The 25641-nt window shown below is 35.4% G+C and overlaps 1 protein-coding gene across 2 annotated transcripts in view; it reads left to right on the plus strand.

The window, feature by feature from the left end:
- Positions 1-23983, plus strand: part of LOC106868679 (uncharacterized) — a 150103-nt gene extending 126120 nt beyond the window's left edge. For both annotated transcript variants that reach the window (XM_052977691.2, XM_089346589.1), the window contains exons 6-12: positions 1702-1821; positions 3473-3616; positions 14645-17023; positions 18427-18540; positions 19831-20778; positions 21959-22067; positions 22956-23983. In XM_052977691.2, the coding sequence (XP_052833651.2) occupies positions 1702-1821; positions 3473-3616; positions 14645-17023; positions 18427-18540; positions 19831-20778; positions 21959-22067; positions 22956-23392 (4251 nt within the window). In that variant the 3' untranslated portion in view covers positions 23393-23983. The remainder of the gene's footprint in view (positions 1-1701; positions 1822-3472; positions 3617-14644; positions 17024-18426; positions 18541-19830; positions 20779-21958; positions 22068-22955) is intronic.
- Positions 23984-25641: the final 1658 nt, after the last annotated feature.

The raw sequence follows: 25641 nt of genomic DNA on the forward strand, positions 1-25641 counted from the left end.
GAGTGGAGTTCAGTAAATAGAAACTACAGAAGCTTGTCATATATGTATATACATTTTTATGTAAATATGAGGCACAAGTATAGTTGTTAAGAAGTTTGTTTTGCACAATGTGGTCTTGGGTTTAGTCTCACTGTGTGGCACCTTGAGCAAATGTCTTCTGCTATAGCCCCAAGCCAATGAAAGCCTCGTAAATGAATTTAGTAATCAGAAACTGAAAGAGGCCCATTGAATATGGCAGTATAAATAAACAAATAAAGGACTATTCAGTGTATCTGATGATATGTAACTTCCATAGTTCAACTGACCAATGATGTTTTTTAGTCAGTTATAGCCTTATTCATTTAATTTAACAATGACAAGTCGTGGCTTTTATGAGACTTGCTAACCTTTGAAAACATTTTCAGTTTATTACATGAGACTGATGGGAGTGTAGAGCCTCAACCATTGCACGTTACCTATTTGTTTGGTTCAATGTCTAAATGACAATATCCTCTGTTATTTCTTTCCAATTAGTGTCTGAAATGTTACAGAAGATTTTAATAACATCTACAGTTGTCTAATGTAAGCATTTCTTAATATATATATATCATCATCATCGTTTAATGTCCATTTTCCATGCTAGCATGGGTTGGAAGGTTTGACTGAGGTCTGGAGAGCCAGCAGCTGCACCCAGGCTCCAATTTGATCTGGCAAAGTTCTTATCTGATCTGCTCTTTGTAACACCAACCACTCCGAGAGAGTAGTGGGTGCTTTTTACATACATACATGCATACATACATACATACATATGCCTGTGACAATTCATGTTTTATCATAGTAAGATGTTTTTGATGTTTACAACTGTCATGTGGGCATTAGAATTTATATACTGCACTTAATTTTGGCCTAGTAAGACTAATATTGGTTTCAGTTGTACTATTGTTATTTATTACCCCATTGATTTGGTTGTTAGCAGTGATTTTGTTTAGCATGTTATTTGGGTTGATGCTGGTGTTGGTATATTTGTTCTTACTACGAATGAGTTACCAGAGATTTTGAGATTTCATATTTTGAAGTTGTCATTAAAGTTGGGGGATTTAATTTAATTATCCTCTGTTAAACTCTTTGTTAATTTTGTAATTAGAATAAATTTGATCTGTGGTCCCACATTTCTGCTGTCTATATAAAGAGACTTAAAAATCAAACATCCACTCAACATCATGGTGTTTGGGGTGATCACTAGTGATGGTGACGTTATACCTCCATTCATCTTCCCACATGTCCTCAGACTCAACACAGAGACCTACATCAAGTGCCTGGAGGAGATAGTGCTGCACTGGGTGCAGAGTGTGGCTGCTGGAAGACCCTATGTCTGGCGAAAGGACTCTGCACCATGCCACACTAGCAGGAGGACCCAGTCAGAAACTTAAAATGATGCTATCTTTGAGGGTAGAACTGAAATCAATGACAATACTAAGTGGATATATAAGGGGTATGTATTGGTGAAAGGTGAGATGACAGATTATTAGAAGTTTTCAGAAATGATTTTCAAAAAGTTACCCACGAGAATTAGATATTGGAATGGTGACTGTCTGCAATCCCTAATGAGAGCTGGTGTTGTATATGTGCACTTGTAAATTTGTATCTGTGAATGTATGCATCCATGCATACTTACACATGGAATTGATATTTCTAACTTGTTTACTGATCTGCTCTTTGCAGGGCTTGAAAGAAGAATGTTGCCAACTGCAGGAACGTGTTCATGACTTAGAAGTTCAAAACAAACAACTTAATTTGTTGTTTCAACATCACTTTCGGTTTCCGAATGAATCAACAACTAAGGTAAAATTTCACATCATATGCTTCTTTTTTCTTTTTTCTTTTTTTTTGTGCAGGGGTGGTTATATAATTGTTTGGTTGATAACCTTGCTTCCCAACCATGTGGCTTTGGTCTCACTGTTTGGCACCTTGGGCAAGTTTCTTCTGAAATTGTTCCAGCCTAACCAAAGACTTGTGAGTAAATTTGGTGGTTGGAAACTAAAAGAAGCCCTTCACCTATATATATATCATCATCATCGTTTAATGTCTGCTTTCCATGCTGACACGGGTTGGAATGTGTGTGTCTGCATGTGGACCCATGTCTCGATATCACATAACAGTTCCAAATGAGCATCATCATCATACAAGCAAAATTGTCCATTTCCTGGTTTCTATGTAAAAGATATTTATCTACAGTGAAATATCATTACCTTGCTTGGAAACAGGTGAGGGTTGGCAATAGGAAGAGCATCTGGCTGTAGAAAATCTGCCTCAACAAATTTCATCTAACTGATGCAAGCATAGAAAAATGCCTGTTAAATGAGGATAATTGTTTGATATTGTGGTTCATATTTTATGCTGTTCTTCTTCCTATCATTTCATTTCACATTCATTTCAATTTTGTTTAGTCAAAGCTAAGCTCATTTTTCTGCATTTTCACTGAACCTTATAAGGTCAACAGAAGTGAATCATTCCCTAAAAGGACAATCATTTATGGCAGTAAACATTATAGTGAAGACCTGCCTGTTGCCCTCACCTCCCACCCCAAGAAAGTAGCAGTTGTTGTATGCAGTATGTATTGTTATATAGACAATTGTATTCTATATAAGAAAGAACACCTATAAATTACATACTATATTATGTCTATCTCTCAATAGTTATGACTAGATATTGTAAACTTTATTTTCTCTGTTGTCAGCAGTGAGACATATGGTCAAACTGGGAGAACACTGGTCAGCTGGCTGAAAAGTCAATAGTTTTTAAAATTTTGTTAATAATGTTGTATTAATCTGTAACAAAGCAGATACCAAGGAAGTCACAAGTTTCTGCATAAAGTAATTTTTTATAAATGGCAAGTGTTTTGCTTTGTAACGATACCTGGAAGTGTAACTAATAGTGGGAAGCTTTACACATTCCACCTTGTTTAGCTCCATCACCTGGTAGTTTCCCCAGTCGAGGAGGGCCTGCAAAGATCATGGGTACTGCTCCTCTTTTCGTGGCCAACTTCAAGTTACACCCTATGTCTTAGAAAGGTAGGACACTTGGGACATTCTACTTTTAGGTATACAAAAAGACTAGATGGTCACACCAGGAATCCCTTTCATCATGGGTCAGTTCAGTTAGTGGTGAACCAGGACTAAACGCTACCAACAGCACTTATCATAGCTTGAAACCAATTCCTCCATATCCAGTGGCTTCACACAAACACCACATTCACATAAATGAACAAACACTAATGTACACATCCATTAAGAATTAGAAAAGCCATACTTAGAATATATTACTTATTAACCATATATTTTCATGTTATTTAACACTGTACATCTGTGACAGATATTATCTTGGGACAAACACTGCAGTTAATTAACCCTTTCTTGGTATATCTGCATTGAATATGAAACACAGATTGCTATTTTAAACTAATCTGTTTAAATTTCTGTAATTTATTTTCCAGTTGCCGTGTCTTGAAACTTATGTCACTGATGGAAATGAAGTAAACATTGAAGGTGGAAAATTATCATTGTTAGATTTTGCTTCTTCAGCTGGATTGATGTTTGACAAAGGAGCAGAATCTCTCCAGAGTCTTTGTAGCCAATATGTAAGTATACATTCTAAAGAATCTATGACTACTCTGTAAAATGTTTGCACACACACACATGCACACAAATTCAGTGAAATTAATTTTGGCAAAAAATGGAAAAAAAAGATAGTTAATGAAAAAGGGTTATAAATTGAGAGAGGTTTGTGTACTTTGAAGAGAGGTGTGTCCTGGCATTTCAAAGACGTACTTGGAATTTCAAAGAAAGGCCTGACCTGAAATATCAGAATTTATCTCTTCTTAAAACACATGAACTTATTTCATGAATTTTAATAATTCTGATTCTAGCTTCTTAAGATGGATGACACCTCTCACTTGCAAATATCTTCTTCAAATTTAATCCTTCACAATGTAGCAACAGTTAATGGAAAGCATGGAGAAAAATTAACAAACATTATTACCGAGGATACTTAGCAGGCATATTCAAAGACTCAGTCTTCGGTGACACCATTCTGTTAATAAATATCAGTGAAACAATTATATAACCAAATGTTGGCATCTTGTTACTAGTACTATACAGCATCTGTGGCAAGTTTACTTGACTCTCAATGTACCAGTGTATATTGGTGTAAATAGGTACTATAAGGTGGTTCGTCATAGTAAACAGGAAGATAGGAGTATTGTTTAAACAAAGATAATAGGTGTTTCATTAAATTATTTGTACTGAATTTAAACTTTTCCATGTACAAAAGATGCAACAGAAAAGAAGGAAAGAAAGAGAGAAGGAAAAAGAAAGCAAGTTTCAGTTACAATAACAAAATGTTTAACTCCATTATATAATGCAGATTGGATGAATGTAAAAGAGTCTAAAATTGAAAAGATTATTAAAAAACTAGTAATGTTAGACCCAACAGATATTGCTGGCAAATTTTGTGTGCTTCAATGAACAGCTAGCTGCTGGTGTGTGTGTGTATGTATGTGCACATGTGTACTCAAATAAATCAATTGATTTCTTCTAACAAACCAATTACATTATACAATTTTATTACAAAAATTAGCTTTGGTTTACAAAATGTTTGGTTGAGTACAATCAAAGTTAAGACGCCAGTGAGTTGGTAAGGGTGGTTTGGTATGATATGGAATATTTAATTTTACAATTGGTTTGAAGGACATCAGAATAAAAACCAGACAAACTAAAATTATCTACATTCTTAAGAGATCTAATCCTGTTAAAGTCTTGGGAATTAACATTTCCCGTAATTTCTTCCATGTTTATTATTATCAACATAATTATTGTTAGCAGTCAACATTGTGCTGTACCCTTAGACAAGGTCTTTTAAGTCTTCTTTCCTAAAGCTTCATGGCAAATCAGGAAATCCTGATTATAACTTGCCACCATTTTGTCCCTTGTATAGTAGTATCACAGGAGGCGCAATGGCCCAGTGGTTAGGGCAGCGGACTCGCGGTCATAGGATTGCGGTTTTGATTCCAAGACCGGGCGTTGTGAGTGTTTATTGAGCGAAAACACTAAAAGCTCCACGAGGCTCCGGCAGGGGATGGTGGCAAACCCTGCTGTACTCATTCACCACAACTTTCTCTCACTCTTACTTCCTGTTTCTATTGTGCCTGTAATTCAAAGGGTCAGCCTTGTCACACTGTGTTATGCTGAATATCCCCGAGAACTACATTAAGGGTACACGTGTCTGTGGAGTGCTCTGCCACTTGCACGTTAATTTCACGAGCAGGCTATTCTGTTGATCGGATCAACTGGAACCCTCGACATCGTAGGCGACGGAGTGCCTTCCTCCTTCCAGTAGTATCACATGCATTATTTGGACCTTACCTTCCCCTTACTCTAGCAACATATCTTGCCTGTGACAACAAACAGTTACCTCTGAAATTGCTACCTCTATACTTTATAACCCATCTGCTCACCTAAATCCTTTTGATGCAACCATTTCTCTGCCCCACAATCTTTAACACTTATGCTAATCCCATACTGAGCTCCTATGTCTAATTCTTTTTCGCCAAACTTGAAGGTTAGGAGGTTTTACATGAGTAAATTTATATTAGAAATAAAAAGAAATACTTTGAGAACTTTATCTTGAATACAAGAAAATATTTATATTTTTATCAAAATATGCTACTGGTTTCAATTGTTTTAAGTCAATTTAGTCATACTGTAAAGGGAAGGAAAATAAATTGAAATAAATTAATCTTTCATGATACTCATTTTGGAAGTTCACGTCTTTTCTTCTTACCAAATCCACATGATGCTGTTCATTGATCTCCTGATGATTGTTACTTTCAAAATTCTGTTATTTTTTATGGCATGGGTATATTAGTTAGATAATGAAGAGAAACTCAATGTAATGAGACTTACAAAACTTAGATATATAGCTCATTGCTCTGATTTGTCTCATCACCAGTTCTTTGTTAAATATACTGTCACTGTTAGTTCATTGGTTTAATGATACAAAAACTTGTTGCCATCTCATTGTTAATATATCCTTATAGTAAAGTATCCTCATTGCTAGTATTCTTTTTATACTTTACTTGTTTGTCATTGGACTGTGGCCATGCTGGGGAACCACCTTGAAGTTTCTTTTTATCTGAACAAATTAATTTCAGTACTTTTTTTTTTCAATCTGGTACTTATTTTATTGGTCTCTTTTTTGCCTAACTGCTAAGTTACAGGGATGCAAACAAACCAACACTAGTTATCAAGCTATGGTGTGGAACAAGCACAAAGTTACATGCACACACACATATGCAATAGCTTCTTTTAGTTTCTGTCTACCAAATCCACTTTCAATGTTTTGGTTGATTCAGTCCTATAGCAGAAGACACTTGCCCAAAGTGCCATGCAGTGGAACTGAACCCAAGACCATACAGTCAGCAAGCAAACTTCTTACCACACTGTCACGTCTGTGCATTATTTTTATTTTCATTGGTAGGAAATTCTTATTACTAGCTCATCACTAGAAAAATCCTTCCCCAAACTTTTGTTTGCTTTAGATAAACAGTATTTAAATTTGCTGTTGTTCTTGGGTGACTATTGTTATTTCTTTGTCAATAGACCTATGAAATAAAGGAACTAACTGAATTCATTGGCATGATTCACCGAACAATGTGTGTACTAGGTATTCCATGTTCTTGTCTGGTGTCAGACTTCTGTGTATTCTCTGTTATACAATGAATATAGGTTTGACTATTACAATCAGGACACATTGAAGTGTTTCTGGTACATTACGGAAGCCACAGTATTTTGCACTGTTGGTGCTACAAGAAGGATTTGTTGCACTGTTACAGTGAGGTATTAGTGCACTGCTTGCTGTATTGTTAGTCACAACAATGCACTGTCTGTGCTGCATTTTTACAATCAGAGGATGTTACATAATATAAAAAGCAAAAAACAGAGACAGGTGAGGGAACAAACAGGTGTATTAGTTTAATGCTTGGGAAGAATGGAAAAGTCTTTGGATGTTTTGAGCCTATGTTCTTCAACAGAAAGAGATGATAGGAAAAAGATGGAGAGAGAAAAAATGTGTAGGGAGTTGTTGGCACTCCATCGCTTACGACGTCGAGGGTTCCAGTTGATCCGATCAACGGAACAACCTGCTCGTGAAATTAACGTGCAAGTGGCTGAGCACTCCACAGACACATGTACCCTTAACATAGTTGTCGGAGATATTCAGCATGACACAGTGTGACAAGGCTGACCCTTTGAATTACTGGCACAACAGAAACAGGAAGTAAGAGTGAGAGAAAGTTGTGGTGAAAGAGTACAGCAGGGTTCGCCACCATCCCCTGCCAGAGCCTCGTGGAGCTTTAGGTGTTTTCGCTCAATAAACACTCACAATGCCCAGTCTGGGAAATGAAACTGCGATCCCATGACCGCGAGTCCACTGCCCTAACTACTGGGCCATTGCACCTCCAACAACACTTTCATAATCAGGAATTGTCACACACAGTGTGCTGCCCATTGTGCATTATTGAAGAGAAGACGTTACAGTGTTTGTTAACTATGGTGGGGGGGGGGGACATTTTTTTGAGATCTGATAACCTTGTGATTAATGTTAATGTTTACCTTTGAGTTGTTGTTATGCTTTAGCTGTAACTCAGTCCATATCAAGCAGGCCTTTTATTAAAAGCATTCCAGTCATGACTTTTCCCTCTTAATACTGGTAACCCAACACAATATTTTGTACCAACATGTATTTTCTAAGAGAGTAGGGTGTGATTTGAGAGTGATTCAGTTGCTACTTCTAGCAGGTCAAGCAGTCATTTAGTGGCTCCTTTGTTGCTTCATGCACATTTATTTAATACAATGTTGTATGTCACTTATGCTTGGAATGGTTTGATAGAATTGTTAGAGTATCAGATAAAACTCTTTATATTTCCATAACTAGATACCTGTGCTATTTTCCCTATAATAAAACACCAGTGCTTGTCCCTCTGTCATACTTTAACTTCTCAACACCTGACATAGAATTACCTCTCACCTCTCAAATATTCCTTCCCCTTAGTCAAGAGAGCTTTTCTTTTTCTTGTCTTGCAAGCTACTTTGCAAACTCATTAGAAAAGCACCCAGTACACACTGTAAAGTGGTTGGCATTAGGGAGAGGGCATCCATCCATAGAAACTATGGAAAAGCTGACACTGGAGCTCAATGCAACCCTGCTGTTCACTAGATACCATTACACTGTCCAGCCCATGTCAACATGGAAGACAGAATTTAAAATAATAATAACAATAATAATATTAATATTAATAATAATAATAAATGCTCTGATGCAGTGCCAGGCACTGGCTCTTGTAGCTTCTGATCTTAACTGAATGGAAGTGTTATGTACATGCTTTGTCTTGGTATAAAAGATGGGCCACAGCAAATATTCTGCTTGATACCATGGATTTGCTTGTCAGTTGTTTGACCTTAACCAGTTGAGTATATTCCCTTGGTGGCTGACAATATGTGCATCTCTGATCATGAGCAGAAGTAGTGGGGGAGCATCGTAGCCATGTGGTGAAAGGAATTCTTTGAGGTTTGAATAATTCACCTTTGAAAACAGATGTTTTGTTCAACATCCTTAAACAACCCTTATTCAAGGACCTTTTGAGCAGGATTGGCTACATGACCTGAAGAAAATTTTAACTAGGCCCCCACCTGCAAGATCATGTGCTGTTTATCTTGATATGAGATCACTATGTTGCACACATATGGTTGTGATGCATGTGCCTGGTGTACCCTTATCAGACAGGTAGTCATGATGGGTGTATTGGGTTTCGTATATTTTACCCGTGTCACTTTGATGGCATGCACTGCTCTCTCACTCAATAATAATAATAATAATAATAATAATAATGGTGCCAATTATTGTTAGTTCATTGGGGACAGTATCAGAATGCATCTAGCAAGATATAAGGAAATTGGAATAGAGTGCCCAGTAAAACTGTTACAAAGGATTTGCTTCCTTGACACAGCCAGAATAATCAGGAAAGTATTAGATAGTTGAAAAGAACAGATAGCATGGTACCATAGACTGCATGCAGCAAACCTGCTTCACATACAAGACTCCAGGAGTTCCAACAAAACCTGAGTTAAAAAGAATAATAATAATAATTTTTTCTACTCTAGGCGCAAGCCCCAAAATTTTTGGGGAGGGAGGGCCAGTCAATTAGATTGACCCCAGTATGCAATTGGTACTTAATTTATTGACCCCCAAAAGGATGAAAGACAAAATCGACCTCGACAGAATTTGAACTCAGAATGTAAAGATAGACGAAATACTGCTAAGCATTTCGCCCAGCATGCTAATGATTCTGCCAGCTCGCTGCCTTAATAATAATAATAATAATAATAATCCTTTCTACTATAGGCACAAGGCCTGAAATTTGGGGGAAGGGGGCTAAGTTGATTGCATCAACCCCAGTGATCAACTGGTACTTATTTAATTGACCCCAAAAGGATGAAAGGTGAAGTTGACCTCATGGAATTTGATCACAGAACGTAAAGACAGACAAAATGCCACTAAGCATTTTGCCTGATATGCTAACGATTCTGTCAATCTTTTTATGTCCTAATTTTTAATCTTTGTTCAACTTTGCTTTTTATCCTTCTTTCCTGACATAATAAAAACAATGTACCAGTGAATTATTGGGGTTGATATTATTGACTAAGCCCATTTTCCAAGTTTGAGGACTCGTGTCTATCTTACAAAGTAATATTATTGTTATTGGCCTTCATGCAAGTGCTAGATTAAGCCTCAAGGTCACAGCATGTTCCAATAATATATTTATTTGATTTGTTCCTTTCATAAGAGTTTAATCCTGTTTAATGGTACCATAAAGCAATGGGAACAATGTCTTATTGTTGCTGTTGTAGTTGTTACCTCAATACTGTATAGTAACTAACTGTTGAATGCTGCTATCCCAGTGGAGAAGGAATCATTGCCATGCCAACTGTGTAGCATATGACCAAAGCTAAGTTTAATTTCTTCTAAGGAAATGAAATATTCTAAGCAGTGGGTCTCTTTCTTACTTTTCTCTATTTACCTCTTTTCCTTCTCTCTCTCTCTCTCCTCTTTTCCTTCTCTCTCTCTCCTCTTTCCCTTCTCTTTCTCTCTCTCTTAAATTGGAAGTGTTTAATTTCAGCCAACAAATAAGAAGTCCAGTTTCTTTCCCTAAAGGAATTTTAAATAATTACTTCTCAAATAAGACGAAGAAGAAAAATAATTTTAAAAGCTATTCAAAAAAAGAAATGAAATTTACTCTTATTTTTGGAGGAGCTATTTACTGTGGTGAAAACCAGAGGCTGGAGTTCAAAACTGGTTACAGCTCTCATTAAAGCCATCAATAACAAATTTGAATTTAATTGCTTTAATTATAATTTAATGGCATAAAAAAAAAGAAAATGTTTTCCCCACTTCTCAAAAGCATAATAATTTTGAGGTAAAATCTTTTGTGATATAATAGAATGTAAAAGTTTTTTTTTATTTTTAATGTGTGAAAAGCCAAAAAAAATTAATGCTTATTTTGTATTTCTTTAATAACAAACCACATAAAAAAAAAACACATACAATATTTGTCTATATCTGTCGCTTTGGTTTGTCTATTTTACTGGAATACCTTGAACACTTATATATGATGAAATTCAGTCATGCTGACAAAGTAGCAGGTTTCAAGACTGTTGCTTCTTATAGTGGAAGCAACCAAGTATATACTTGCTGTCATGGTTTAGGAAGGGTATGGATAGAAAAATTTAAGACAGAAATAATAGAAACCACTTAGATTTTTAAGTTGTTCATATTGTGACCTAAATTTTATCCAACCTATATATAGTGCCTTCTTAAAGAAGAAGGAGAAGAAACCATAAAACTAGGCAGGTGTTGCGAATATGAGGAAGGAAAAAATTCTGGAAGGCTAACAAAATTTTCCCTCATGAGAAGTATTGTTTTATATGAAGCTTTTCTGAACATATTTGCATTCTATAAACAAAAACAAAATATTTTAATTTATCAGCCTTATAATCCATTAGAAATAAAATTGTGTATGTGCATGTATTTGTGTGTTATCTGCAAGAAACTAGATGTGTATATGTACATGAGTGTTCTTGAATGCATGTTCATATATTTAAACATATAAATCCACATACATGCACATGTATATATAAATCCATATACACACACTGACATATATATATATATATATATATATATATATATATATATGTGTGAATGTATTTTTGCATAGCCTTTTTTCCCTACCCAGCATTCTACTGCAACAGTACCCAATAAAAAAACTAAAACCAATCATACATGATGCCTCTATGGAATTCTATGTTGCTACATCTGATTAAAGAAACATTATTGCCATATTCCATCAGGAAATTTATTCAGATCAAAACATTCATCTTTGCAAAAATATTTTAAACAGAAATCTTGTCCATGTTTGTCACTAAAGCAATCAATAAAATACCTCATTATTATTGTTTTAGTATAATTTTATCTCATCCTTAATTACAGTGTGTTCATGTGATTAGATTTATATTCTATGATCTTTACATGTTTTTCTTGCTACAATCTTCTTCTATATTTCCCTAATTTAATATTTATAATCTGTAACTATTCCGGTTAATTAGTAATGTTTTTACACCCTTTCATGGATTCCAGTTTTGGTTTTATTATATGCTAGCATAAAGTCTACTATGTACATTCAATCATCATTCTGTACATGTGTGTTTGTGTGTGTGTATCATCATCATTGTTTAACGTCCGCCTTCCATGCTGGCATGGGTGAGACATTTCTATATGTATATATATATATATATACACACACACATACACACACACACACACACACACACACACACACACACACACACACATATAATATCATGATCATCATCATTTAATGACTGTGTCCCATGCTGGCATGAGGTGGATGGTTCAACAGGATCCATTTAGCAAGAGGGCTGTGTTGGTCTCCAGTATCCACACACACACATAGACACACATATATAGATACTGGAGACCAACACAGCCCTCTTGCTAAATGGATCCTGTTGAACCATCCAACTCATGAGTGTGTGTGTGTGTATATGTGTGTCATACACATGTGTGGAAGTGAGCAATCTAATGGCTAGAGTGTTGGGTTCATGATTGCAAGGTTGTGGGTTTCCTGGACTGAAGATATTTCATTTCACTTTACTTGAGTCTGCTCAGCCAAAAGTTAATTCCAACCCCATGCTATCGTATCCCCCCACCACCACCACCACTCTCTAAGCTGATGCATCTTAGATGATCTGTTGGGTCAAGGATGAGAGGATGTCTATGACTGCTCATTTTATATAAAATAAATTGATATATAATGAAAAATAATCTGAAAGATAATAAGGCTATATTATATAAGGGTGTTTTATTTTGTTTTTGTTTTTTTTTTCCCCCTAATAAAAAGCGGGTGATGAAAAACTTTGCAGTTAAACACCATATATGTATTATAATGCAGCAAACTGACCAAAATTTTAGAGCAGCTGATTGATTGCCTGGTGATTGTTCTGGTTCTTTGTGCTTGAGTTCAAATACTACAGAAGTTAGTTTTGCCTTTCATCCTTTCAGATCAATAGATAAGTAGCAGTCGTATCATATCATCATCATTTAATGTCTTTTGTCCATATTATCATAGCTTGGACGGTTTGACCAGGATTGGCAAGCTGATGGGGTGTACAAGACTCCAGTCTATTTGGCATGGTTTCTACAGCTGGATGTCCTTTCTAACACCAACCACTTCAAGAGTGTAATGGGTATTTTTACGTGTCACTGGTAAAGGTGCCAGTTACGTGACACCAGCATCAGCCACATTGCCTCCATGAGGCCCAATGCTCAGATGGTGCTTTGTACATGCCACTGGTACAGGTGCCAGTTATGTGTTACCAGCATTAGCCACATTGCCTCCATGAGGCATAATGCTCAAATGGTGCCGTTTACATACCATCAGCATGGGAGCCAGTTACATGATGCCAGCATCAGCTATGACTATGATTTCTTTTGACTTGACAGGTCTTCTCAAACACAGCATATTTCCAAAGGTCTCAGTCACTAGTCATTGCCTTCATGAGGCCTAACATCTGAAGATCATGCTTCACCACCTCATCTCATGTCTTCCTGGATCTACCCCTACCACAGTTTCCCCTTCACATTTATAGTTTGGCACTTCTTTACACAGCTGTTCTCATCCATATGCATCACATGACCATGCCACCACATCTGATGCCTCTTATGCCCAACTGTTCTCTCAAGATGCTTTCACTCTGTCATACATGCATACTGATATTGCACATCCAGCAAAGCATACTAGCTTCATTTCTTTCAAGCCTATGCATGTCCTCAGCAGTCACAGCCCATGTTTCACTGCGATGTAGCATAGCTGTTCACACATAGGCATCATACTGTCTGCCTTTCACTCTGAGGGAGAGACCTTTTGCTGCCAACAGAGGTAGGAGCTCTCTGAACTTTGCCCAGCCTATTCTTACAGCTACACTCTTGAAGCTTCCACCTCTGCTACTGACTTGGTCACCTAAATAACAGAAGCTATCAACTAGCTCTAGCTTACCCCACTGGCAGTCCATGGAGTTTATTTTCTGTAAATTTTCAGTGTTTGTTGTACCTGTGCTCCTTCAACACAAAAACTATTTTCTCAGCTAACCTTCCTCTGATATTGCTGAATCTCTTATGTGTCCATAGCTTACTTAGCTTATGGAGTTTCTACCCACACCTTTCCCACAGATTGAGCAGGATCATCTACCTGAAGGGATTTGTGATTTGTCTGCTTTCCTACTTACTAAGATTTTGGTTTTTGCTAGGTTAATTCCAAGGCCCTTCAATTCCAGACCTTGCTTCCACACCTGAAATTTCTTCTATAGCTCTAGTAGGGATTCAGCTATAAAAACAAGGTCATCAGCATAGAGGAGCTCCCAGGGCAGCCTGCCTTAAATTCTGCAGTTATTGCCTGGATGACTATGATGAATAAGGGGGAGCTGAGGGCTAATCCTTGCTGAACCCCTACTTCTATCCTGAATTCATCACTACACGCATCGCCAACTCTCACCTTACTGACAGCATCCCTGTGCATGCTTGTAAAACTCTCACCAACCACTCATCTATCCTTAGTTTCTGCATTGACCACCAGATAAGGGAGCGTGGTACCTTGTGAAAAGCTTTCTCCATGTCAACAAAAGCCAAGTACAGAGGTTTATTTTTGGTTAGGTACTTCTCCTGCAGCTGCCTTACCAGAAATATAGCATCAGTGGTACTTCTCCCTGGCACAAAACCAAACTGCATCTCATCTACACTCTCTCCCTAATTAGTTGGGCTATGATCATCTTCATGACTGATATATACATACATTTATGCACACACACACACACACACACACACACACACACACACACACACACATGTGCTATCCATTACTTCTCTGTAATATATCATTTACTCTAAATTTTTTTACTTTTAAAATCAGTTTTTAAGATGCAGCATTACCCAGTTTTATATCATGCATTGATGTACAAATTCATTTTTCTACTTGTAGAGCTATGAAGATGGTATTCCAAGGATTAATTCCCCAACACCATGGCTGAAAGAGCAACTTAATGAACATTCAGACAGAATCAATGCTTTTTCAGATCGGCTCAGTATTTTATCTGATCATGTTTTGGAAGCTCAGCTGAAAGCTTATAGTGCTGAGGGCCTTGCAAATACTGACCTCTTATCCCCTTCATCTTCTCCTCCTGTTCGTCAGGCTTTTTTAAACTCATGTTTGAAATCTTATCAGTATGATTCAAATGCTAAGATTTGGAAGGCAAATCAGTCATGTGACAATTTCAAGTCTAAGCTCTATGCTACTGTGCGTCCACTGAATTGCCACAAGACTTTGCCTTCTATAACAGTAACAGAGGCCAACAGAGCTGCAACTACATGTTTACTTCATGACCACAACAGCTGGAAAAGAAATCTAGTTAAAACCAACAACTATTGCTCATACAAGAATCATCTAGTTGGTATAAAGCCATGCAGGGAAAGCTGTAACAGAAGACAAACAGACTCTATTCTGCATTCAAATTACTTTGCTCAGATGTCTCCTAGTGACATTCTTGAAAACAGTTTAGATGGTCTGCCAACACCAACAGATGAGCCTTGTGTGCAGCCAACATTTCCAGTATTCAGGGCCGAATCACTTAAACATAAACAAAGCAACACTCAAGAGAAGTCAGCTTCAACCATAGAAAAAATCCCAGAAGCCACTGCCTGCCAACCTAGTCACCAAACTTTGTCTAAACGGTTTGTTGAAGAGCCTGTGCCTTCTAACACCATTCCAACTATTGCAAGACCAAGTTCACTTGATATCATTTCTCCAACAGACTCACCATCTCAGGAAGATTCTCAAACTTCTCCCCTGTCTCCTTATCTAATGAACAAAAACGATAGCTCCATGATGAACCAATCAACAGATTCTGAAAATTCTCCTGGTATGTCAGCATCTGCAACGTTTGACCACCATAACCTTGTCTCAAGCTCATACTTAGATTCAACAGAGGATGAAAAAGATCTTTTTGATGAAAAACGGTCATCTTTGAATTCAGATTATTTCTCTTTAGATGCTCAGCTTTCAACATCATCTTACATGAATTCTTTAGCTCCATTCCACAATGACTGCCAATCTCAATCTAATACAGAAATGCTGCCTTTATATTCTTCAAACCATTCCAAAAGTCACCATATACATAACAGGAATAGCAAAATGTGTCAGAATAATTTTGAACAAGAAAAAGACTGGAATGTATTAATGCCAACTTTACTCAATAAGAGAACACTTCCTGAAATTTATTTAGCTTGCAATGAATGGCAGAAAAATGTTGCAAAAAGTATGAAAGAAAATGATATGAGTTCTGAACTTCGAGAAATGTACAGCTTGTCATCTGATTCCAGCTCTGAGAGTATCAAAGCTGAACATTCCGGCAATAGAGATGATGGCTACTCAACCATGTCAAGTGACATGCAACCAGAAATGCTTGAAAAGTTTAGTGACTCAGCTGTGCTGAAACGTGATCGGGTAAATAGGAACAGCATGGCTGAGATGAATTCTAACTGTTGCGGACCAATTCTATCGAAGCTGGTTGAAGCTGAAAGAACATCTTCAGACAACTGTATCAGCAGCTCATCCACTAATTCTGATAATAGTGTTGAAGGTTCAACTCTGACAGCTAACAACTTTCATTCTTCTAAATTATTTTCCTCAAAACAGTTGCCTGAAAAAGATCAACATGTGCCGGAAAATTCTTTCCAATACTTCAACAATACTAAAGTGCACATTGATAAGAAGGATGATAATAATGATAACAATGTTCTGGTTAATATGTGTACTAATACCTTCCCTAAGTGTCATTACCTATCAACAAAGGGGAATTTCTCATGTGCTTCTTTGCCAAAACAAATTGGAAAATCTTCATATTCAGCTGGACATTCTAAAATTCACTGTCAGCATTCTAAGTTAGCACATCTAAATGTTCCCAGTAGAGAAAATGCAACCCTTACAAAGCACATAGTTACAGAACAAAACCTTAATGTTAATAATAATTCAACAGTTCAAGTTACACAACCAGATCACTGTTTAACATTATCACAAAGTCAAATTCATCCTCAACATCTGAAACGGTCAGTTTCAGACTCGAGGCTTTTGATCAATAATACACCTAAACTACGCCTGGACTCAATTTTCTCCAATAACTTCAATAACAGTTTGAGTGATTGTACTATATCAATGTCTGACCTCAGTTCATCACAGGCTGCCCAGTCTTACCAAATGTTATCAGGCTCCCTACACAGGTCTCCATGGCAACCATTGGTGCCACCAACAAATGAACAGAATAATATTTTATCATCAGAAACAAGCTGGTCCTACAAAACAAGTGTAAGCTATCAAGTTTCACATTTTCATTTTGATTTATTAGCAAATTTATTTTTTAATTGCTTACTTATTTTGTTTTCAATATTTGTTTATTGTAAGTCACTTGTTTGAATTTTCTTTTCAACTGTATTGTCTGTTACACACACACTTTGGGCAAGTGTTTTCTACTATTTCTTTGAGCTTACCAATGCCATGTGAGTGGAATTGGTAGACAAAAACTGTATTAAAGTGCATAGAATTATATACATATGTATGTTCTCTTCTGTTTTTAATTATTTGAAGACTTCATGTAAAGAAGGAGCTGGTTTCTAACAAAGATACAAAGCTCCATCACTGGAAGAAGATAACAAAAATAAATTCATATTTTGAACTCTATAAAAGCCTTGCATATTTTTACAGTTCTGCTTACAGATCGTATGTAGAATGTGCATGTTATCTGGTTGATTTCTTTCTGAAAACCCTAGCATATCCAGATTGTGACTTAGGCATTTACTCACAAAACCAATTATTATTATTATAAACGCTAATTTATAATCTGCATGTATGTATGAATGTTTAGAAGGAAACATGGTGGCAGCCTCCTGGCCAAAGAGTCAATAGCTGATATCTTTGCACTGTATCTCAGTGTAGAACAGTTCATTTCCATGGCTGTTTTCACTGAGCTATATATATATATATATAGGTACCATGTGGAGGTAAAGTTCACTGTTGCAAACAGAGAAGTCATTTATTTACATTCAACGGATATTTGTCCTCATCTTGTTTGTTTTTAACACAACGTTTCGGCTGATATACCCTCCAGCCTTCTTCAGATGTCTTGGGGAAATTTTGAACCTGGGTTCTCACTCCTAAGGTATTTTTCATTGTTGTTGTTGCTGCTTTAATAATTCCTATAAAAATTTAGCACTAGTCCACACAGCTATTTAAAATGTGACACATACTGTTGGGTGGAATACTAGTATAAGAAAATATGGATAATAAACAACTACACAAAATTAACTTCTGTTTAATTAAAAATATCATGTTTTTTTAAACGTGGGGGATGGTTTGCAAAATGCCATCTTGTGAAAGGTGGCACTGAACTAGAAAAGGCTGAGAACCACTTCTGTTGATGTTCAGAACAAATTCTTAACTACACACCAATACACTGCACTAGGTTTCTAGCCAAGATACTTAACCCTCATTGACTTAGTTCATTAAGTTCTAAAAAGATATAATTGAAGTACAGCTGGCTACCATAAGAAACAGAACTATTTGATTAATGAGTATTTTGCTATCTAGCTTTAATGACTTCAGATTCTCTTATGGACCTAGGGAACACTTCAAAAAAGCTCCTGTTTATATGTTATATAAATGATTATCTATCTTTCCTCTTCTCTTTTTTTTTTTGTATATGATTCATGCAGGTCTTCAAGAAGGAACATTCACATCACAACGAACATCAAGATACCAATGATGACAATAATATTAAATTTACAAAGGTAGCATCAGTTTCTTCTGAACGGAATTCTGTTGAAAAGGTAAGAGTAATTGATTTTAGCAATTTTTCATCCCCCATTTAAAAGAAATTAAACATGAATGTAGATTTTTAAAAAATCTTGCAATTTTGTTTATCAATTATCTCTTTATGATGTTGCTTGACTTGTAAAGCATGTAATTTGGAAGAGATTTGGTCATTATTTCTAATAAATAGAGTAACTGCATATACTATAGGGTAGATGACTTCTGTAAAAAAGGCAATGTAGATTGTGAATTATAAAAGTTACCTCTGTACTTGTCCTTAGGCAAAACCAAAAAATGTTGCAGTTTCCATGACAGTATGATCTGTGACAGATATTAGATTATCTCTTCTAATATCTTGTATAAATTATCAGGGCTTTAGTTGCCAGGTTTAGTTAATAAGAGCAATGAAGACTGCTGGGTGTAAGGATTGCCTCTATATTAGTCTTTAGAGGTGGCCAGAAAGTACTGATATCTCCATCAGACTATACAGTACGATAGGGATTTTTTTTAAAGAGAGCCAATTAAGTCTGGTACTTACTGTATTAGTCTCTTTTGCCAAAACTGTGAAGTCATAGGAATGTAAACAAACCAATACTGCTTGTCAAACAGTGAAGAGGGGACATACATAAACACAAACATCCACACAACATTTATGACTGGCTTCCAGTTTCCATCAACCAAATTCATTCACAAGGCATTTGTCAATCCAAGGAAGACACTTGCCCAAGGTGCTGTGCAGTGGGACTGAACCTGAAACTATATGGTTGCAAAGCTAGTTTCTTAACCATAAAGCCATGCCTGTGCTTGATTAGTAGAAAAAAATATTATACAATTAGTGATCTCATATATAGAGAAATATTTCCTTATGTTTTTATTTGATAAAATCTTGTTAAAATTGGATCAAGTAAGTCTTCCAATTATGTAAGAGAATTGGTAGACGTGCATCATAAATATCATTTTCTTTATATTTCCATTTTCTCTCTGGCTACTTTTTCTTTCTCTGCATTTTTACCTTTTATAAGATTTCCTTTACATTTTCTCCTACAACTGTTAGATTTCTCTCTCTCTCTCTCTCTCACTATATATGTGTGTGTAGAGAGAGGGATACATATGTGTATATATTTATAAATTTTATTATGTATAATGTGAATATGTATATGAATATTATATATATTACGTGTGCATGTGTTTTTGCAAATGTGTATGTGTCTTTCTTACATATGTATGTATGTATATGTGTGTGTGTGTAATATACATGTAAATGTCAATTGCTGAATATGAAATTATCTTTTGTTACTTGATTACAGGAAAGACCTCAGCTTCCACGGCTACCACAACAGTCTGATGTGACTCAAAGTGCTGAAGAATGGTTACTGCAGTTTTCCAAAGAAGATATTGAAAAGAATCTAAGTTATTACAAAAATCGTCAGAAGGCATCCAGACATCATTCTACTCCATGGCAGCAAAATACCAACAGCCCCAACATGCTTTGTTGGCAGACTCTACAACACCGCCAACCCACACACGGTGTACTACAGGCTGGTCGTTATATGACTCTACCAGTGACGAACATTTGTCAGGAGCAATTTGAAACTGAAGACATTGATGTTAATAACTTAATGAGTCCAAAAGAAATTGAAGAGCAGAAGAAATTCCGACAGGAGTTTTATAGCCTCTGCTGTGTGGATTCCAACCGAAGTCTTTTCTCTGGTAGCAACAATGAATGTGATGGAGAAAACCAAACTCAAACTTTGAAAAATCTCCACTCCAATAATGAGACATGTCATGAACACTGCCAGTCGAACCTAGCAGAATTTGACAATGTTTCTCTGAAGATTGACAACCTTTCTAAAACTGTAAAAGAATTACAATCAAGTTTCTCTAGTCTAAACAGTGTTGAGTGTAACTCTGACATTGATAGTGATATATTCAATCCCAGTGGTCACAGTAGCAGTGTTGAAGGTTATCATTGGGTAGAAGATGAATTTTATTTAACGCCTTCCAGTGGGGATATCATTTTTACTAGTTGTCCCTCAAATGAATCTTCAGCATCGTGTGACTGGATGAATGAATATGCTGACGACAGTTCAGGAGCATTTGAATTAAAAGATTCTTGTGAAGAAGACCAGCAGTTTCTGCAGAAGCTGTGTGCTGTAGCCAACCTTAATGTTGACTCAAGTAAAGCACATGGTGGCACTGAGAAGTTATCAACTCCAGAGAAAGATATCAGTGACATGTTGGTGATGAACCCAGAGGTTAGTATAAGAAATTACAAATAACAAAAATGCATTGCTCTACAGATATACTTGAACTGAATTTTGCAAACCAAACTGCTAGACTGTGCAGATATATCTGTTCTTTTGTCTTTTACTTATTTCAGTCATTGGACTGTGGCCATACTGGGGCACTGCCTTAAAGGGTTTTAGCTGAGCAAGTCAACCCCAGTCCTTTTTTTATAAGTCTGGTACTTATTTTATTGGTTTATTTTGCCAAACTGCTAAGTTACAGAGATATAAACAAACCAACACTGGTTGTCAAGTGCTGGTGTGGGAACAGATAAAAGCATGCATACACATGACAGGCTTTCATACAGCTTCTGTCTTCCAAATTCATTCAAAAAATGCCTACATCAACTTGAGACTGTAGTGAGACACTTGCTCAAGGTGCTGCACAATAGGGATGGTGGGAGTAGAGTCTATGATCTATGCAGGTTTTTTTGGATTGGTGAGATTGATATAGCTGTGTCAAGTTATTGTCAGTAAGAAAATAACATTAGATATTTATACAAGTGAGTGAATCCAGCTAAGGGGTCAAGTGATGCTTGGTTGAATGTTGGGCCTACTACAAGATGGTCCCTTATGTTGATTTTGATGTATGAATGTCTCATTAAAACCTGCTTGTTAACTTAGTGTTCCAATGGCTGAATATTTATGGACCCTTACAAATACAGGTAGAGTCAATGTGACAATGCTGGACCTTTGAATTACAGGTACAGTCCATCTAATGGACTTCAGTACAGTTTCCATCTACTCACAATTTTTAGTGGTGGCCAGTATTTATGGCACTTTAAAGGAAGTATTTCTTTAGTCATTTTATAAGACGGTACCAATCATTTTTAAGTCAATTAAAAACCGAAACTGCCTTAACTGTCCCAGGATTTGATCTTAGGACAATTCTGATGTTAGTTGACAGTCAGACTAGTATGTTCAGCTGATCTTGAAGTGCCTAATTTATAGCCAGGAAGCATAAAACCCACACACCATTCTTGGTAGCAAACTATGATTATGTTAATAACATATTATATTGAGGGTATACACTGTTTAATGGTATTGTATGTTAATAGTATATTATGTTATCAAATATTAAGAATATATTATGTTAATGGAATATTATAAATAGTATATGTTAATGTTATGTTCTTCTTTATTCCTACAGACTCGTGCTGACATGTTGGACTCTATGATTGACATAAATACAGCCAACGAAAGTGAAGACAGCAGCAGTGATGAACAATTAGCAGTTCCCATGTTTAAACATAAGAAAGGTCAGTATGCTTCTAATTTAGAAATCTAACAGTAGTTATTAAAGAAACCTCAAAGACAGAAGAGAGGACTCAATCTAGAGACTACTAGATTAAATACATTCTAGCATTGAGTATTATTCCCCTCGGTTATACCATAAGCTATTTTGTGTGTATGTGTTTGCAAATTAAGTTACAGAGTAAAGAGTTATTCAATTATTGTCATTGCTTTAATGTTCACTTTTCCGTGCTTGCATGAGTCAAACGGCGTTCACTGAAGTAGATTTTCTAGTTGGATGTCCTTCCTGTTGCCAACTCTCACCTGTTTCTTAGCAAGGTAATATTTCCATGGCCAGATATGTTTACTCAGGATACAGGAAATGAATGACACTGCTTGTATGACAGTGGTACTCATTTCAAGCATTGCACAATGTTATATGGCAGGCTTCTTTCAGTTTCTGTTTAAGAAATCCACTCATATGGCTTTGGATAGCTCTGAGCTGTAGTAGAAGATACTTGCCCAATAAATATATATTTCTATGAGTGTTGACTTTTGTCCCATTACAAGCATTCTACTTTCAATATTAAGTTCCCCACTATAAGTAAATGGTCTGTTGTTATTTTTAACCCTTTAGCATTCAGATTACTCTGTCAAATGTAATGGTTTATTTATTCACATTACTTTGAATTAATCGGGCATTTTCTTGTAGCTTTGATATTTTGATGTGATTGTTTATTTTTAGAATGACATGGCAGGCTAGGTATGGGAGGCCAGATCTGGCCAGTTTTAACATAAAACAGAATATTTGGGCCAGATATGGTTGGTTTCAATGCTAAAGAGTTAAACTTGCTTTAAAATATTAACCTCAATTTAACATATTTATACATTTTCCTACTTACTTTCTTTTTTAGGACGACAAAAACTTGTATCGAGAGCAAATGCACAAACTAACTTCCACAACCTCTTTACAAGGTTTGGCCACCAAGAAAAAGAAGCTGTGTCTGCATTTGATTTTCTGGATCAGTTTTCAACATCAAGTACCAATTCTGAAACCATAATGCCAGACAATAACTCAGAGGATTTAATTACAGAACTAAGTCCAGTATCTCACTCTTCTATATCAACAGATATTTCTCCGACTGCTCCCAATAAATTCTGTGATTCGAAGAGGTCACAGCTGTTATCAAAGAAAGCATGGAAACAAACAGATAGTTCTTCTCGTGGCAGTCTAGCACGAGTAACTGCTATTGAACTCTTAGGTAATTGTTCGGGTGACTCTCTTGACTCTCCTGAAGATGCAATTTCAGCAAGTACCTTATCTCTGAGTGACTCTTGCTGTGAATCATAATAACATCATTGCATTTTCTTTATGACGATTTTTCTAATGAGGGCAGCAATATATTTAGCCATGTTCTAACATGGCTCAATCACACACATCATGTATGCAAACACATACGCACACAAATATGTATATATATATTTGTATTTAAGTATATATAAATATATGTATGTAAAAACGTGTATGTATATGTTTTAGAATATATATAAATATTCATAATATATATTTGTTTGTATATAAATATATATGTCTGTGTGTGTGTGTGTGTATATATATATACATACACACACACACACACATACATGTGTGTGTATACATATATACACACATGCATACACGTGTGTGTGTGTGTATAATATTTAAATTTTGCTTTTTGGTAATTTATTTATTCATTTCTCATACTTTGAACTTTTGCTCCAGGCCCCGTCAAAAAAAAAAAAAAAAATCAATGTAAACACCCACCTCCTGCCCCATCCTGATCCCGTTAACCATAATTTTTTTTTAAATGTTTAAAAAAAAATAAACAAAGGAGAAATAAAAGAGAGAGAAAGAGAACATGTTAATACTAATAAATAATAATGGGTTCTTTTTATGAAGTCAGGAAGGATGTAAATTTATATATGCTGATTAACCACAAGATTTGTCATATTTTGCTTTTTTGGGTTTTTTTTTTCAAATATTTCGATCATATTTGCACAGCAAAACTTTCTAATTAAGAAAAGAATTGACTGAAAATCTGTGGATTTTTTTTAGCAGTTTCGATATATAAATTATCATGAATTAACTGAATCCAACATATTATATTATAATTCAAATTTAAGCAGAATGATTTCCTGGCATCTTTGGAGTTTACTAACCACAGGATTTGCTGTTCCCAGATCCAGCCTTATTTTAATCAATTATTTCATAGAATTTGCCTGCTGTACCAAAGTTTTCTACTTTTATACGTCTTATTACAAAATGAACAAAAAAAATTGAAAAAAAAAATGCAACAGAAATGAAACAAAAAAATTATAATATTAATTAACATTAATAAATTGAGCAAAAAAAAATTACTTTGAGAAAGCTGAATTATATTCTTAGAAAATTTACATTTTAAAAAGTTTTTATTTTTTTTTAGATAGTTTTAAACTTTAATCTTACTTTAGATATGAGTTTTCCTTTTTTTTTTCCTCATAAAAAGCAAAAAAAAAAGCATAAATCAAAACTGGTTTGTTTTTTTTATAAATTTCCCCACCTACATCCCAAAACTGTTTTGCTACAAAGAATTTTGAAATTGTGTATATGTAAATCATTTTTGTTCCTGTTGTTGATTGGAAAGTAGCATTGTAAAAAAAAAAAAAAAAGTTTTTATTATTATTATTATACTTTTTTTTTAATTTCAATACTGCATCTGTCATTAATTTGTCATCTCCCCAGAATTTCACCAATGAAATCAGTTATTTTAAACTACTTCAGAACTTCATATAAGTTCAAGTACTATAAAAAAAAAAATTTTTTTTAAATTGAAAATAAAAAGATTCAACTTTTACACTAGAAATGCCTTCAGAATCAACAAAAATAAAACAAAATAAAAAAAAAGAACAAAAGATGATAAAATTTTTTTAAATAGTCTTTTGTACCTGAGACTTTTAGCTGTTAAGTCATTCCAAATATTTGCAGAAAAGTTACGTGCCAAACACACACAAAAAAAAAATAGTCTCACCTTTTTTTTTTGCTATGATTCCTATCAGTTTTAGAAATGTTTATTAATTCTAAATTCATTTAAAAAAAAGAAAAAAGAAAAAGCTATGACATATGTATAAACACACATGCACACGCACACACACATATATATATATATTCATTTATTTGAAAGTTGAGGATTTTGTCTATCACTATTCTAAGTTTCTTGTGAAACATAGATACCAAAAATTCAGAGTAATGGCAGAAGGAAGCCTTTAACTTTAAATAAATGAACTCTGCTACATGTATTGAGTACTTTGTAAATCTGTGTGAGTGTATGTCTAAATACATATACATGTGTATATGTATCATTATATCTAAAGTAATGTTTGTCTTGGATGATGTTTCCATTCTCTGTAGTTATTCATGAGAATGAAGAAATTTATCAATCCCCCCCCCCCCCCCCGACTCAAGATAATCTACTCCAGCTTCTGGATATATTTACACATTTGCCATTCTCCTGATCTTGCCCATACTTGGTCAAGCAGATCTACCAGGAGGTAAGGCAAGATAGTATGACAGCAGTGATTAAA

The sequence above is a fragment of the Octopus bimaculoides genome, chromosome 2 (genome assembly GCF_046866305.1).
Source record: "Octopus bimaculoides isolate indiv1 chromosome 2, ASM4686630v1, whole genome shotgun sequence".
Lineage (NCBI taxonomy): Eukaryota > Metazoa > Mollusca > Cephalopoda > Octopoda > Octopodidae > Octopus > Octopus bimaculoides.